Source organism: Xyrauchen texanus, chromosome 34 (genome assembly GCF_025860055.1).
Source record: "Xyrauchen texanus isolate HMW12.3.18 chromosome 34, RBS_HiC_50CHRs, whole genome shotgun sequence".
Taxonomy (NCBI): Eukaryota; Metazoa; Chordata; class Actinopteri; order Cypriniformes; family Catostomidae; genus Xyrauchen; species Xyrauchen texanus.
The window spans coordinates 2008511-2023273 of NC_068309.1; the positions used below are offsets into that span (position 1 = coordinate 2008511).

The 14763-nt window shown below is 44.5% G+C and overlaps 2 protein-coding genes across 2 annotated transcripts in view; one reads left to right on the forward strand and one right to left on the reverse strand.

Moving 5' to 3' along the window:
- Positions 1-2651: 2651 nt before the first annotated feature.
- LOC127628181 (E3 ubiquitin-protein ligase UHRF2-like) overlaps positions 2652-14763 on the forward strand; it is a 54153-nt gene continuing 42041 nt past the window's right edge. The window contains exon 1 of the mRNA XM_052104910.1: positions 2652-3108. Within this exon, the coding sequence (XP_051960870.1) occupies positions 2956-3108 (153 nt within the window). The 5' untranslated portion in view covers positions 2652-2955. The remainder of the gene's footprint in view (positions 3109-14763) is intronic.
- Positions 14393-14763, reverse strand: part of LOC127628185 (LIM domain-containing protein A-like) — an 11927-nt gene continuing 11556 nt past the window's right edge. The window contains exon 2 of the mRNA XM_052104917.1: positions 14393-14763. This exon is cut by the window's right edge and continues 3833 nt beyond it. Coding sequence (XP_051960877.1) covers positions 14504-14763 — 260 coding nt within the window. The 3' untranslated portion in view covers positions 14393-14503.

Consider the following 14763-nt stretch of genomic DNA (forward strand, 5'->3'; position numbering starts at 1 on the left):
TGGATGGATGGTTGGATGGACAGAGAGAGATAGATAGATGGATGGATAGATAGATAGATGGATGGATGGATGGAGAGAGATAGATAGATGGATAGATAGATAGACGGATGGTTGGATGGATAGAGAGAGATAGATAGATGGATGGATGGATGGAAGGACGGACAGATAGATAGAGAGATAGATGGATGGTTGGATGGATAGAGAGAGATAGATAGATAGATGGATGGATAGATAGATAGATGGATGGATGGATGGAGAGAGAGAGAGAGATGGATGGATGGATGGAAGGACGAACAGATAGATAGAGAGATGGATGGATGGACGATGGATAGAGAGATAGACGGATGGATGGATGGATGGATGGATGGAGAGAGAGAGAGATAGATGGATGGATGGATGGATAGTATAGTATATTTTTCAATATTCTAGTATGTTTTTATATATCAAAATACTTATATGCGTTTCCAGGCCTTTCTGTGACCCAGGAGAGAGCATATGAGGTTACTAAAAGTGTTGATGCTGCAGAGAACACAGTTGAATAACAGGTGTATACCTTAAAACCCCTTTAAAAACCTTCAAAACCAGCATGCATTTCTGTTAATTAGCAGCATTCTGACATATACCCTTGATGTATTTCTTAGATATCTCTTATATGATATGTCTCTTGTCAGTGATCAGACCTACCACCGTCGTATCGTCAGCAAACTTAATGATGGCATTGGAGCTATGTGTTGCCACACAGTCATGTGTGTTCAGGGAATACAGGAGTGGGCTGAGAACACAGCCCTGCGGGGCTCCAGTGTTGAGGGTCAGTGATGAGGAGGTGTTGCTGCCCATTCTAACCACCTGACGTCTGCCTGACAGGAAGTCCAGGATCCAGCTGCACAGTGAGCTGTTTAAGCCCAGAGCCCGGGGTTTCTCATCAAGCTTGGAGGGCACTATGGTGTTGAATGCTGAGCTGTAGTCTACAAACAGCATTCTCACATTTGTGTTCCTTTTCTCCAGGTGGGAGAGAGCAGTGTGTATTGTAGATGCAATGGCATCATCGGTGGAGCGGTTGTTGCGGTAGGCAAACTGCAATGGGTCCAAAGAGGTGGGCTATTTTCCACAAATATTTTCCACCAATATTTAATTAACGAAGGAAATAAAACATATTGGTGGCGAGAGAAAGAGACAAGGGCAATAATCCCATTGGTCAGATAGTGGGCAACAAGATAACAAAAAGGTATATAACTGAGAACTTAAGATAATGGGTCAGAACGGACAGCTGGCCGGTCTCATGTTTGTTGGTGTTTAATAAACTACAACTTTGGCATCTGGAACTCAAGACTCCGAGAGTTTTCTTACAACTTAGAGAGATTCATCATGATTTTCCACGACAATAGACAGACAGATGGATGGATGGATGGATAAATAGACAGATAGATGGATGGATGGATGGATAAATAGACAGATAGATGGATGGATGGATAGATAGACAGATGGATAGACAGATAGATAGATGGATGGATGGATGGATATATAGATGGATGGATGGATGGATAGACAGATAGATGGATGGATGGATGGATGGATGATAGATAGATAGATAGATGGATGGGTGGATGGATGGCTAGACAGATAGATGGATGGATGGATGATAGATAGATAGATAGATAGATGGATGGATGGATGGATGGCTAGACAGATAGATGGATGGATGGATGGATGGATGGCTAGACAGAGATGGATGGATGGATGGATAGATAGATAGACGGATGGATGGATGGCTAAACAGATAGATGGATGGATGGACAGACAGATGGATAGACAGATAGATAGATGGATGGATGGATGGATAGACAGATAGATGGATAGATAGACAGATGGATAGATAGATGGATGGATGGATAGACAGATAGATGGATGGATGGATAGATAGACAGATGGATAGATAGATGGATGGATGGATGGATAGACAGATAGATGGATGGATGGATAGATAGACAGATGGATGGATAGATGGATGGATGGATGGATAGACAGATAGATGGATGGATGGATGGATAAATAGACAGATAAATGGATGGATGGATAGATAGACAGATGGATGGATAGATGGATGGATGGATGGATGGATAGACAGATAGATGGATGGATGGATAAATAGACAGATAAATGGATGGATGGATAGATAGACAGATGGATAGACAGATAGATGGATGGATAGACAGATAGATGGATGGATGGATAGATAGACGGATGGATAGATGGATGGATAGATAGAGATGGATGGATAGATGGATAGATAGATAGATAGATAGATAGATAGATAGATAGATGGATAGATGGATGGATAGAAAAGAGTGACAGATAGATTGATAGATCATTAAAGCAAGTGTTATTATTATTTGTCATAAAAAGTCAGAAATATAACAGTTAGATACATAACAGAAACAATACTTCATATATCGTATATACACAAAATTACTATAAAAGTAACATTGCAAGTGATGGACAGACTAAGCACTGTTACCCCCACATAACATTTCGCGTGATTTTGCGTAACCCCGCGAGATTTGACGCGACTCCCCCTTTAGAGGGCTGTATAATGTAACCCCTCTGGCGGGCTATGTCTCGCGAGAGTCTCATTCGCTGTTACTAAGGTTGGATTTCGGGTTAGATTTAGGGGCAGAGGTTAGGCGTTACGGGTAGGTGTAGGGTTTCTGTAGGACTGTAAATAAACACGAAAGTCACAGTTTCTGAACAGTCAACGCGGCTCTCGCGAGACTTTAGGTAACTGAGGAGTTACCTTCTATACGCGACCGTTTTTGACACGCGGGTTTCCGCAACAGAGGAGCACGCGCGCACAAATACACACACGCTCCCGACACAAACACACTCACGCGCGCGAATGCGCGCGCAGTTTTCCGCTCACACTGTTTTCTAACGGCTGTCGAACTGCGCGGAGCAGCGATGTGGATCCAGATCCGGACGATCGACGGTAAAGAGACGCGGACGGTGGAGGATCTGTCGCGCCTCACGAAGATCGAGTCGCTGCGCGTGAAAATCACAGAGATCTTCAATGTGAAGCCCGAGCAGCAGCGGCTCTTCTACAGAGGAAAACAGGTATGATGACGCTCCGCTTCCTGTCTGAATGTGGATTGGGTTCTTGCGCAACAGTCCAGAATTATAACTGATCCTGATTCAGAGACACATCACAATATCGTGACATACAGTGAAGCGCGTCCTCAGATGCCACATGAGTGACTGGACAGAGTTGACCCGGATTATAGCAAACTTGGTGGTTTTTAAAACAATTAGAAACGTCTTAAAAACTTATGGCAAAACTGACATCTATATGTCACACGTGTCTGACCTCTGAACCCGCAAATAACTGTTTCTTGTGTTTCTGACCCATCAACACATGTCACGTGTGTTTTGAGGAGTTATTAATCAATAGTCCACTTAACTAAACCGCTCCACTAAGTGTTTAATTTATGATGAATGTGTTTAACTCCTCTAGACTCTCCGGTGACCTGAATCATTCAGATTCTTCACATGGATCTGCATTTATGGATCATGGCGATGTGAAGAAACAGACATCTTTCATTATTCACTAGTGATAAGTAGAGGTCGACCAATAGTGGATTTTGCAGATACCGATAACTAAGTTAGTTGGAAAGGCCAATAAACGATTAACTGGCCGATAGTTTTTTTTAAATAAATTTATAGAATGATTAACATTTTTTTATGTGTGTGTGTGTATATTTATATATATAATAATATTGTTTCCTTACTGTGGTGGGAAAAGTCAAAAGAGTCCAAAATGACTAAAATCCCAGATACAGTTTTTTTTGTTAACCAGAACGTGGGACTTTTAAATATAAAGAAGCCCGGAACACATCTGGGACTCTTATTTTGTAATGACGAAATGACGAACGTGAACTATTGACAGGTTTTTACAGATAACCAATAGTTCCAAAAAGCAGCTATCTGTACCGATATATCGGTCTAGCTCTAATAGGTAGATAGTAGGGAGAAGAATAGTCGATTAAACAGTCCTGATGCTGCTAGTTGATACTGGAATTACTAGTCGGTTAATATTCCCCCCATTAAACTGATCATAATTTGTACACATTTATGTTTAGCGTTATATTTTTACAGAGGATGCGCTTAAATTACCGTAATTTTAATGTTACATATTTTTTTAATATAATTTTTATCCCCTTTTCTCCCAGTTTGGAACGCCTAATTCCCATTACTTAGTAGGTCCTCGTGGTGGCGCGGTTACTCGCCTCAATCCGGGTGGTGGAGGACAAGTCTGAGACGTCAATCCGCGCATCTGATCACGTGACTCGTTGTGCATGACACCGCGGAGACTCGCAGCATGTGGAGGCTTCACGCTATTCTCCGCGGCATCCACGCACAACTCACCACACACCCCACCGAGAGCGAGAACCACATTATAGCGACCACGAGGAGGTTACCCCATGTGACTCTACCCTCCCTAGCAACCGGGCCAATTTGGTTGCTAAGGAGACCTGACTGGAGTCACTCAGCATGCCCTGGATTCAAACTCACGACTCCAGGTGTGATAGTCAGCAACAATACTCGCTGAGATACACAGACAATGTTACATATTTGAAATATAATTAATAATATAAATATTATTTAAAAAAGAGGATATCTGTCCTCAAGCTGTGCATGCTTCTTCCCTCTCTCACTCGCGGTGCGCGCAGGAAAATGTCCTCTCGCTAGACAAGCGAACTTAGCATCTATAGTTATGAAATCACTTCCAAACGGTTGAAAGTCCCTGTGGATGTTCTCACATTTGAGTCTGTTGCTTGTATGTTATTTTTCCGTCGAGCTGTCTTTTTTCAAGCGCAGGATAGCTGCATCAGGCGAGTCAAGTCCCGTCTTAGGTTTATTGTAGGCTACATCACAGGCCTATTTTTCTATCCTATAGCGTTTTTTTTTTTTTACATTGTAACTGTTATTGGTTAACGTTCTTTACTGAACAGCTGTCACATTAGATTGATGGCTAAATACGTGCAACTTTCCAGCACATTAGTCAACCTGTTCATTATTTTAACAATGTCCTGACTGTTTTAATATGTTAAGTTACATTTACAAGGTGAATTCTGTTTAGAACCGGCAGCGTTGCTCTGTTGGTCCTGCACTGTTCATTCAATTGTTGTTAAATATTTGCTGTCGTTGATTAAGTGAATGCGTGTCATGTTCTGTATTTAATGCACAATGATCATAATGCAATGCGAGCAGGTCGCAGATAAATGCTCCTTTCTGTGTAATTTAGTTTTGGATTTGGAATGGATTAAGTATATGAAAAGGGTCGAATGAGTTAGTGTTAACGAAAATATGACCGAGAAATAAACAACACTGCAAGATATTAACCAATGCACTGACAATGTTCTAGAAGACAACAAACCTTGTTGAATAAAACCGTGTTTATTCAAATGATGTAGTCTTACTATTGTAAGGATCTTTCTAATCAAAGCTGCATGTCGAGAGATGAAAGTGCTGATTCCCGGTAAACCTAAGCGCTTTATTTTAATCACTATTTTCAAATGCATCATATAAATATGAGATAAACAAGCCACCAGCAGCATAAATATAATATTACAATGTACCGCAATGAAGCGAACGCACAACGGAGCTTAAACAGCTGAATTTGTAGAGAGATTATTGAGTGTGAGCCCCTGTAAACTGAAACACATTTTAATCACCTATTTCAAGATTGTAACTTCAGTTGCGGATGAATGGACGTGTTGTTACACCAAGTCCTGGTGTGCGTTTGGCTTAAATTGCGCGCTGAATGTGTATCTTGTGAATACACCATTTCCATAACAATGAACTCTCTAAAAAACTATGATAAAGAATCCAGAACACAGATACTAAAGATCTAATACTTCTTTATACTCATTATGTAGGCTGATATGTTGATGCCACCTGCATATCTGCCAGTGACACTATTTCTATAACTCTATTTCTCAGCTATAGTGAAGTAGTAATCCGAGCGATCATGGTGTGAGAGACGAATCCATTTGACTGACAACACCCAGTTTGTCAACGTCAGCTCAACTCACTAATAGCACACACTAGACGGTCTTTAGTCACCACCTGCTGGTTCAAATGAGTTGATTGAGTTTCATTCTGTGTCATTTGAGTCATCATTGAGTCTGTGTCGTGTATTTGGCGCCATCTCCTGGTGGTCATATGTAACATTGTGCTTCATGTGGATTATCTAATGATCTATACATCTGATTATCTTGTGTGTGGACTCGATTGAAAGATAATTAAACGATAAGCAAAACACGCCATAAAAGCAAAACCAACATATATGTCAAAGACATATAATTAGCTATTACTTGCTATATTGGCTATAAACAATATGCTGCTTGTATTTTACTTTTTACGATTTGTGCAGTAGATTTAATTTCTTGTGTGTTAAGTTTCTTAAGACTACATAGGCAGCTGCCTTCTAAGGGGCCGTTCACACAGGTTGCATTCTTTTGAGGGTTGTAGAAATTGGCCAAAACAACTTGTAGATGTTAGTGTAATTTTGCTTCCTACTCTTTGGCAACCGCTTCATGTTGAGAGTGTGTGCTGCCTTAAAAATGCTGTCTAGGTAGGCAGCTCACTACTAAGTGTTTGGAATAGTGTCATTGCATCAGCTCCAGATGTGTACTGGATGTAGTTCTTAGTGTAAAATGTGCAGTTGTTTTTGTCTGTGTGTGGCTCTCGGGTTACTGATCTGATTTGTGATGTTGACTTGATGCTCTCAAACGGATCCGTGTGTTGGACAGTCACATGGTTTCGTCCGGATCTGTCCAGACATGAGTTCTGCGGTGGATTAAATATTTCATTTCCATTCGCTTCTCCGTGTGGAACGCTGCGGTCAGACTGAACTCCGAGCAGACAAGAACCACAACCAGAATGTGTCACAGAACCTGATTGATCAACACACACACACACACACACACACACACACACACACACACACACACAAGAGCTGGAGAATTATATCTTAAGATTTATGCATTTGATTGAAATTGAGATTTAATTTCATCAGAGGAACCATCATTTCAACTAAAGTGCCATTTATACTCAAGCAGATACAAAATATGAAACCGTAACTAGGGCAAGAACATAAAGATACCTTAGAAACGTTATTTATTATTGGGACCAGATAATGTTGCTATTATTTACAATTTAACAGCTTGTAGAAATAATGACATTTGTCTCGAGGTCATTTCTCCAAAATACTGCCATGTTAGTTCAAGATTGTGTGTTGCGACTGTGAATTATATTTAGTCAAATATTGAATTATTTATTTCAATATATTTCCTGAAAATGTGTCATTGCTCCTCTCCCCAGCCTTCCAATTTTTAGGTTACAAAAACGTTTTACGTGTCAATGCAAGAATACACAGAAATGTATCACGATGCTGGAACAGTCGACTCGTTTCCAATAATCTATTTTGACAACTTTTGTTTTCATATTTTTAGCTAGAGGAAGACTGATATCTGATTTACCAATTACTCTGTGTGATGATAGTTGCTATTTGGAACTATCGGTTATAGGCAAAAAAAAAGTCTATTTGCCGATTTAGTTTTTCATAATTTCAAAATAAGAGTCCTGTGGATAGTCCTGTGTGTTTCGGGCTTGTTCATACTTAAAAGTCTCGCTTTATGCACCAAATATTCACTTTTACTGTTTAACAAAAACACCACTTTCCCACCACTTTAGTTATCGTATTGGCAAAATCCACTATTGGTCTATTTCAGCATCAGTGTGCCAACAGCTTCAATTATCTGTAGACAGTTTGCACAGTAAAACCCCCTTTGAAAAGTTGCATATTCAGTCTTCATTTACTCATGATCTGTGGGTAATTATCCCTTTAAAATAATCTCCTTACCAGCAGAGCCACTGCAGCCGTACAGTCCGTGTTCAATTAAAGATAAGCTCAACCTTTACAGTATTTTATAAACTAAAGTTTCCCTTGTGTAGTTGGGACAAGCAACAGTCACGGGTACAGTAAGGCACTTGCAATGGAAGAGAACGGGGCTAGTCAACAAATGTTCCAAAAGTATGTTTACATGATTTTAGTGTGATAAATTGCTAACTAACATTTGACATAACGGCGGTAAACCTGAAATATAGTGAAATACAATCATACCATCAGGAATCCGTGCGATCGTGAAATTTGCACAATGGACTTCTGCCGGGGAAGAATTTCCCATCATGGATTTCACAGGGGGTTGAAGTTTGGTGAACTTTGATGAATTCACCATGTTGACAAATAGGGAGTTGCTTGGTTTGGCAGTGACCTTTAGGTGGGCGGAGCTTCGTACACAGCTACACTGAATAATCACAATGGACAAAGATGTCATTTTAGCGATGAGTTTCTTTTTAAAGTGCAGCTTTTAAAAGATTCCTACTGTCACTTCCGGTGCTTCATTGTGCCTCCTCGGGGCTTTCCCGGGGCCAATTGCATTTGGGCCGTCGATTACCCTTGGGCCAGTCCTGGCAAACTGGGGATTAAGGGATTAAGTTTCGTTGAACTTCCCAGGTTGTGTATCCAGTGCACAATGGTACAGGTTTGGGAAAGAAATCTATAAAAATAAAATGCGGGCACAGTATGCCCAATGGACAAAGCGGTGCCCAAAGAAATGACTTTCCATGGTTCGGCGAACTTTCATAGATGGTGTGCTGGGACATCTTCCCGCTGTTAGTGGCGAGACCACTTGGGACATCATGGGAGTTACAGTCGGTGTTTGTCAACACTAATTTATGTCTGTTTACATTCTATATAAACTCCATATTCTGGATAACATGATGCCTCAGCTTGAGCTTCCCTCTTGAAATGGGCGAGTTGTGTGACGTTGGCACCAGGGCATCGTGTCAAGGGTGGTTTTATGGCAATGGTGATGGGTTATTGGCTCGATTGGTCTTGTGGCTCGAGGTCTGAGGCTGTTGTCTCCGGCTGGCCCGATAGTAAAAAGCTGCAAATATTCGCCAATGCCATCTTCGCCCCCGGAATTTCACTGTGCAAAGGTAAATGTGACCTCGCATTAAGTGATTTGATCAAACTACAATTATTTTAACACACGTGATGTTTACATTTTGTGACTGTACTTTTAAATGATATGTTGTGCTCCATCGAGCTGTTTGTGAACACAAGAACGCTTGTGTGTGTGTGTGTGTGTGTGTGTGTGTGTGTGTTTGTGCGCGCTGACGAATCATGTGTGAGGAAAAGAGATTTGAGTCATCATGTTTAAGTGTTTTCTTTGTCTTAAATGAAAGGGTTATTCCTGTGGAGGACAGCTTTGAACTGATGAGAGTTCAGAGGTCGATGGACAGCGTCTGTGATTTGAACGCTTTTGTTCGAGGCCCCTGACAGCGTCTGCTTGTGTTTTTGCAGCGTGTCTGTCGTCTAATGAGTGTTCTGCTTCACAGCTCTATGGCGGCCATATTTATCTGCTCGTCTGGTGTTGTGCGAGGACTCTGCGCTTGCCGATGAAACGGCTGGTAATGGCTGCGGTGAATCGCTCGAAGCTGCATCAGTTAGTCCAACTGTTTAATAACTTAATCTGTCAGTAAAGTCAGAAGGAAGCACGAGGGAATGTGAAGTTAAAAGAGCTCCGTTTATGTTCATGCTTGAAAGGGAATCTGGGAGATTCGATGTGTTCCAGTCAGAGTGGATTTCACTAATAATCAGCATTCTTGTGTTTGAAAGAAACGTGTCGTTCCCGGCGAGCGTTCGGTCGTGTGTTTTTCAGCAGGAGCTGCAGGGGATTTCCATGGAAACACACACACACACACACACACACACTCTGAAGTAAAGTGTCTGTCTGTTCCACCTCACTTGTTTTGTTCTTCTCGATGGTTTTGAACAACAAGGTAGAATCTGTTGAATTAATATTCATTAAAGGATTTATTTAACCAAAATATAATCTTTCCACAAAAACATTCCACATTTTCTTTTCCACTCTGTTACTGAATGATTTTCCCTCTTTACAAAAAAAAAAGAAACATTCCTGCTGAAGTGTATAATTGATGAGCATCTTGTCACCAAACTGAATGAGTGGAGTGGTGGTGGTGTAGTGGCTAAAGCACATAACTGGCAATCAGGAGGTTGCTGGTTCGCACTCGCGTTTACAGGTATGTGTGGGTGCGCGCACATGTTGGTCTACCTATCATTATGAGGACTTTCCATAGACATAGTGACTTTTATACTGTACAAACTATAGATTCTATCCCCTAAACCTAACACAACCCCTAAACCTAACCCTCACAGAAAACCTTCTGCATTTTTACATTTTCAATAAAACATTGTTTAGTATGATTTTTAAGCGATTTGAATTATGGGGACACTAGAAATGTCCTCATAAATCACATTTATAGCATAATAACCTTGTAATTACCAGTCTGTAACTTACAAAATTGTCCTCGTAAATCACAAAAACACGCACGCGTTTACTGGTGTGGGCAGGTGTGGGTGGGCGCTCACGTTTACAGGTGTGGGTGTGTGTTTACATTCGCGTGTTTACAGGTGTGGGTGTGGGTTTACATTCGCGTGTTTACAGGTGTGGGCGCGCGCGTTTACATGTGTGGGTGTGTGTTTACTTTCGCGCATTTACAGGTGTGGGTGGGCGCGTATACAGGTGTCGGCGTGTGTTTACATGCGCCCCTTTACAGGTGTGGGTGGGCACGCGCGTTTACCGGTGTGGGTGTGTGTTTACATGCGCGCCTTTTATAGGTGTTGTTGGGGGCGCGTGTTTACCGGTGTGGGTGGGCGCACGCGTTTTCAGGTGTGGTGGACGTGTGTTTACATTTGCGCGTTTACAGGTGTGGGTGTGTGTTTACAGGTGTGGGTGGGCGCTCGCGTTTACAGGTGTGGGTGTGGGTTTACATTCGCGTGTTTACAGGTGTGGGCGCGCGCGTTTACATGTGTGGGTGTGCGTTTACTTTCGCGCGTTTACAGGTGTGGGCGCGCGCGTTTACAGGTGTGGGCGCGCGCGTTTACAGGTGTGGGTTTACATGCGCGCGTTTACAGGTGCGGGTGTGTGTTTACATGCACGTGTTTACAGGTGTGGGTGGGCGCGTATACAGGTGTTGGTGTGTGTTTACATGCGCGCCTTTAAAGGTGTGGGTGGGCACGCACGTTTACCGGTGTGGGTGTGTGTTTACATGCGCGCCTTTATAGGTGTTGTTGGGGGCGCGTGTTTACCGGTGTGGGTGGGCGCACGCGTTTTCAGGTGTGGTGGACGTGTGTTTACATTTGCGCGTTTACAGGTGTGGGTGTGTGTTTACAGGTGTGGGTGGGCGCTCGCATTTACAGGTGTGGGTGTGTGTTTACTTGCGCGCGTTTACAGGTGTGGGTGGGCGCGCCCGTTTACAGCTGTGGGTGGGCGCGCGCGTTTACAGGTGTGGGTGTGTGTTTACATGCGCGCGTTTACAGGTGCTTGGTGGCTAGCGTTTACAGGTGCGTGGTGGCAGCGTTTACAGGTCTGGTGGTGCGCGCATTTACAGGTGCGTGGTGGCAGCGTTTACAGGTCGTGGTGGGCTAGCGTTTACAGGTGCTGGGTGGGCGTAGCGTTTACAGGTGCGTGGTGTGTGTTTACATGCGCGCGTTTACAGGTCTTGGTGGGTGCGCGCATTTACAGGTGCTGGTGGTGCGTAGCGTTTACAGGTGTAGGTGTGTGTTTACATGCGCGCGTTTACAGGTGTGGGTGTGTGTTTACATGCGCGCGTTTACAGGTGTGGGTGGGCACGCCCGTTTACAGGTGTGGGTGTGTGTTTACATGCGCGCGTTTACAGGTGTGGGTGTGTGTTTACATGCGCGCGTTTACAGGTGCGGGTGGGCGCGCGCATTTACAGGTGCGGGTGGGCGCGCGCATTTACAGGTGTGGGTGTGTGTTTACATGCGCGCGTTTACAGGTGTGGGTGGGCGCGCGCGTTTACAGGTGTGGGTGTGTGTTTACATGCGCGCGTTTACAGGTGTGGGTGGGCACGCCCGTTTACAGGTGTGGGTGTGTGTTTACATGCGCGCGTTTACAGGTGCGGGTGGGCGCTCGCGTTTACAGGTGCGGGTGGGTGTGTGTTTACATTTGCGCGTTTACAGGTGTGGGTGTGTGTTTACAGGTGTGGGCGCGCGCATTTACAGGTGTGGGTGTGTGTTTACAGGTGTGGGCGCGCGCATTTACAGGTGAGGGTGTGTGTTTACATGCGCGCGTTTACAGGTGCGGGTCGGCACGCGCGTTTACAGGTGTGGGTGTGTGTTTACATGCGCACGTTTATAGGTGCGGGTGGGCATGCGCGTTTACAGGTGTGGGTGGGTGCGCGCGTTTACAGGTGTGGGTGTGTGTTTCCATGCGCGCGTTTACAGGTGTGGGTGGGCGCACGCGTTTACAGGTGCGGGTGGGCGCGCGCGTTTACAGGTGTGGTGGGTGTGTGTTTACATTTGCGCGTTTACAGGTGTGGGTGTGTGTTTACAGATGTGTGCGCGCGCATTTACAGGTGTGGGTGTGTGTTTACAGGTGTTGGCGTGCGCATTTACAGGTGTGGGTGTGTGTTTACATGTGTGGGTGGGCGCGCGCTTTTACAGGTGTGGGTTTACGTGCGCGCGTTTACAGGTGTGGGTGGGCGCTCGCGTTTACAGGTGTGGGTGGGCGCGCGCGTTTACAGGTGTGTGTGGGCGCGCGCGTTTACAGGTGTGGGTGTGGGTTTACATGCGCGCGTTTACAGGTGTGGGTGGGCGCTCGCGTTTACAGGTGTTGGTGTGTGTTTACATGCGCGCGTTTACAGGTGTGGGTGGGCGCGCGCGTTTACAGGTGTGGGTTTACATGCGCGCGCGCGTTTACAGGTGCGGGTGGGCGCGCACGTTTACAGGTGCGGGTGGGCGCTCGCGTTTACAGGTGTGGGTGGGCGCTCGCGTTTACAGGTGTGGGTGTGTGTTTACGTTTGCGCGTTTACAGGTGTGGGCGCACGCGTTTACAGGTGTGGGTGTGTGTTTACAGGTGTGGGCGCGCGCGTTTACAGGTGTGGGTGGGTGTGTGTTTACAGGTGTGGGTGGGCGCTCGCGTTTACAGGTGTGGGTGTGTGTTTACGTTTGCGCGTTTACAGGTATGGGTGCACGCTGTTACAGGTGTGCGTGTGTGTTTACGTTTGCGCGTTTACAGGTGTGGGCGCGCGCGTTTACAGGTGTGGGTGTGTGTTTACAGGTGTGGGCGCACGCGTTTACAGGTGTGGGTGTGTGTTTACAGGTGTGGGCGCGCGCGTTTACAGGTGTGGGTGGGTGTGTGTTTACAGGTGTGGGTGTGTGTTTACGTTTGCGCGTTTACAGGTATGGTCGCACGCGTTTAAAGGTGTGGGTGTGTGTTTACAGGTGTGGGTGCTCGCGTTTACAGGTGTGGTGGGTGTGTGTTTACATTTGCGCGTTTACAGGTGTGGGCGCGCGCGTTTATAGGTGTGGGTGGGCACTCGCGTTTACAGGTGTGGGTGTGTGTTTACATTCGCACGTTTACAGGTGTGGGTGTGTGTTTACATGCGCGCGTTTACAGGTGTGGGCGCGCGCGTTTACAGGTGTGAGTGTGTTTTTACGTGCGTGTGTGTGTAGGAATTTAGGTGAAGATGTATAATAATCACGGCGTGTGCTGAGAATGAAAGCTGATCCAGAACGTTTTCCCCTGCAGCAGCTGATTACTGCTGCTGATGTTTTCTGGCTAGCATATTCTGTACGTTTCAATGGTTTTTGGGCTCATAAACATTTCATTGGTTTAATTGGAGAACACACTGGAATTCGTCAACTGTATCGTCTAATAAAAAGGATTTGAAGTCTTCTCATCAGTCAAAGGAGAAAAGATGTTGAGTGGTTTTACCACAGTATCAGTAGTCAAGACATTTTGGTCAACAGAGATTTGCAAGTTGGTTTGTTTGTGTTTGATTTGAACGTGACCTATTTCCTTCCTTATGTGGCTTCTCCGCTGGCGGGAATGAAGGAGGAGGGGGTGATGGGGCGTCTCCTCACATATCCCAGAATTCCACACTGGGCTCTGCAGTGGCGTACATTCCCCTGCATGGCTAGTTTAATTTTCCGTCTTTGTAGGAGTGCAACACACACACACACACACACACACACACACACACATAGGATAAACTCAAAATGATACACATTTAGACACACTTCTACAAACACAACTCTGCAGTGGAAACACACACATATAAAGTGTTTTTCAGGCATGTACATTCACACACACATTTTTTAGTCGTGAGTCAGTGTGGATAATAACGGCTGTATTTCACCGCTCGCTCTTAAAGCTGAACATGGAGCAGATCTCTCGGCGTTATATATTTCACCAACCGTTTAACGTCTGAACGCCAAGTAAACAGATTTTAATCAGTAAAACATTTCCAAGATCTTTAGTTTAATGAACGTTGTTTAGCAGTTTGTCCTGCGAGTGTGAGAGAAACACTCAAGTGTGTGGAGAGGAGATTGTTTTCATTTAGCCAGTGTAGAGACTCTCTCTCTGTGTGTGTGTGTGTGTGTGTGTGTATGTGTGTGTGTGTGTGTATGAGTATGAGTATCTGTTTGTGTGAGTATCTCTGTGTGTGTGTGTATTTGTTTGTGAGTATCTCTGTGTTTGTGTGAGTATCTGTGTGTGTGTGTGTGTATTTGTTTGTGAGTATCTCTGTGTTTGTGTGAGTATCTGTGTGTGTGTGTGTGTGTGTGTGTGTGTGTGTGTGTATCTCTGTGTGTGT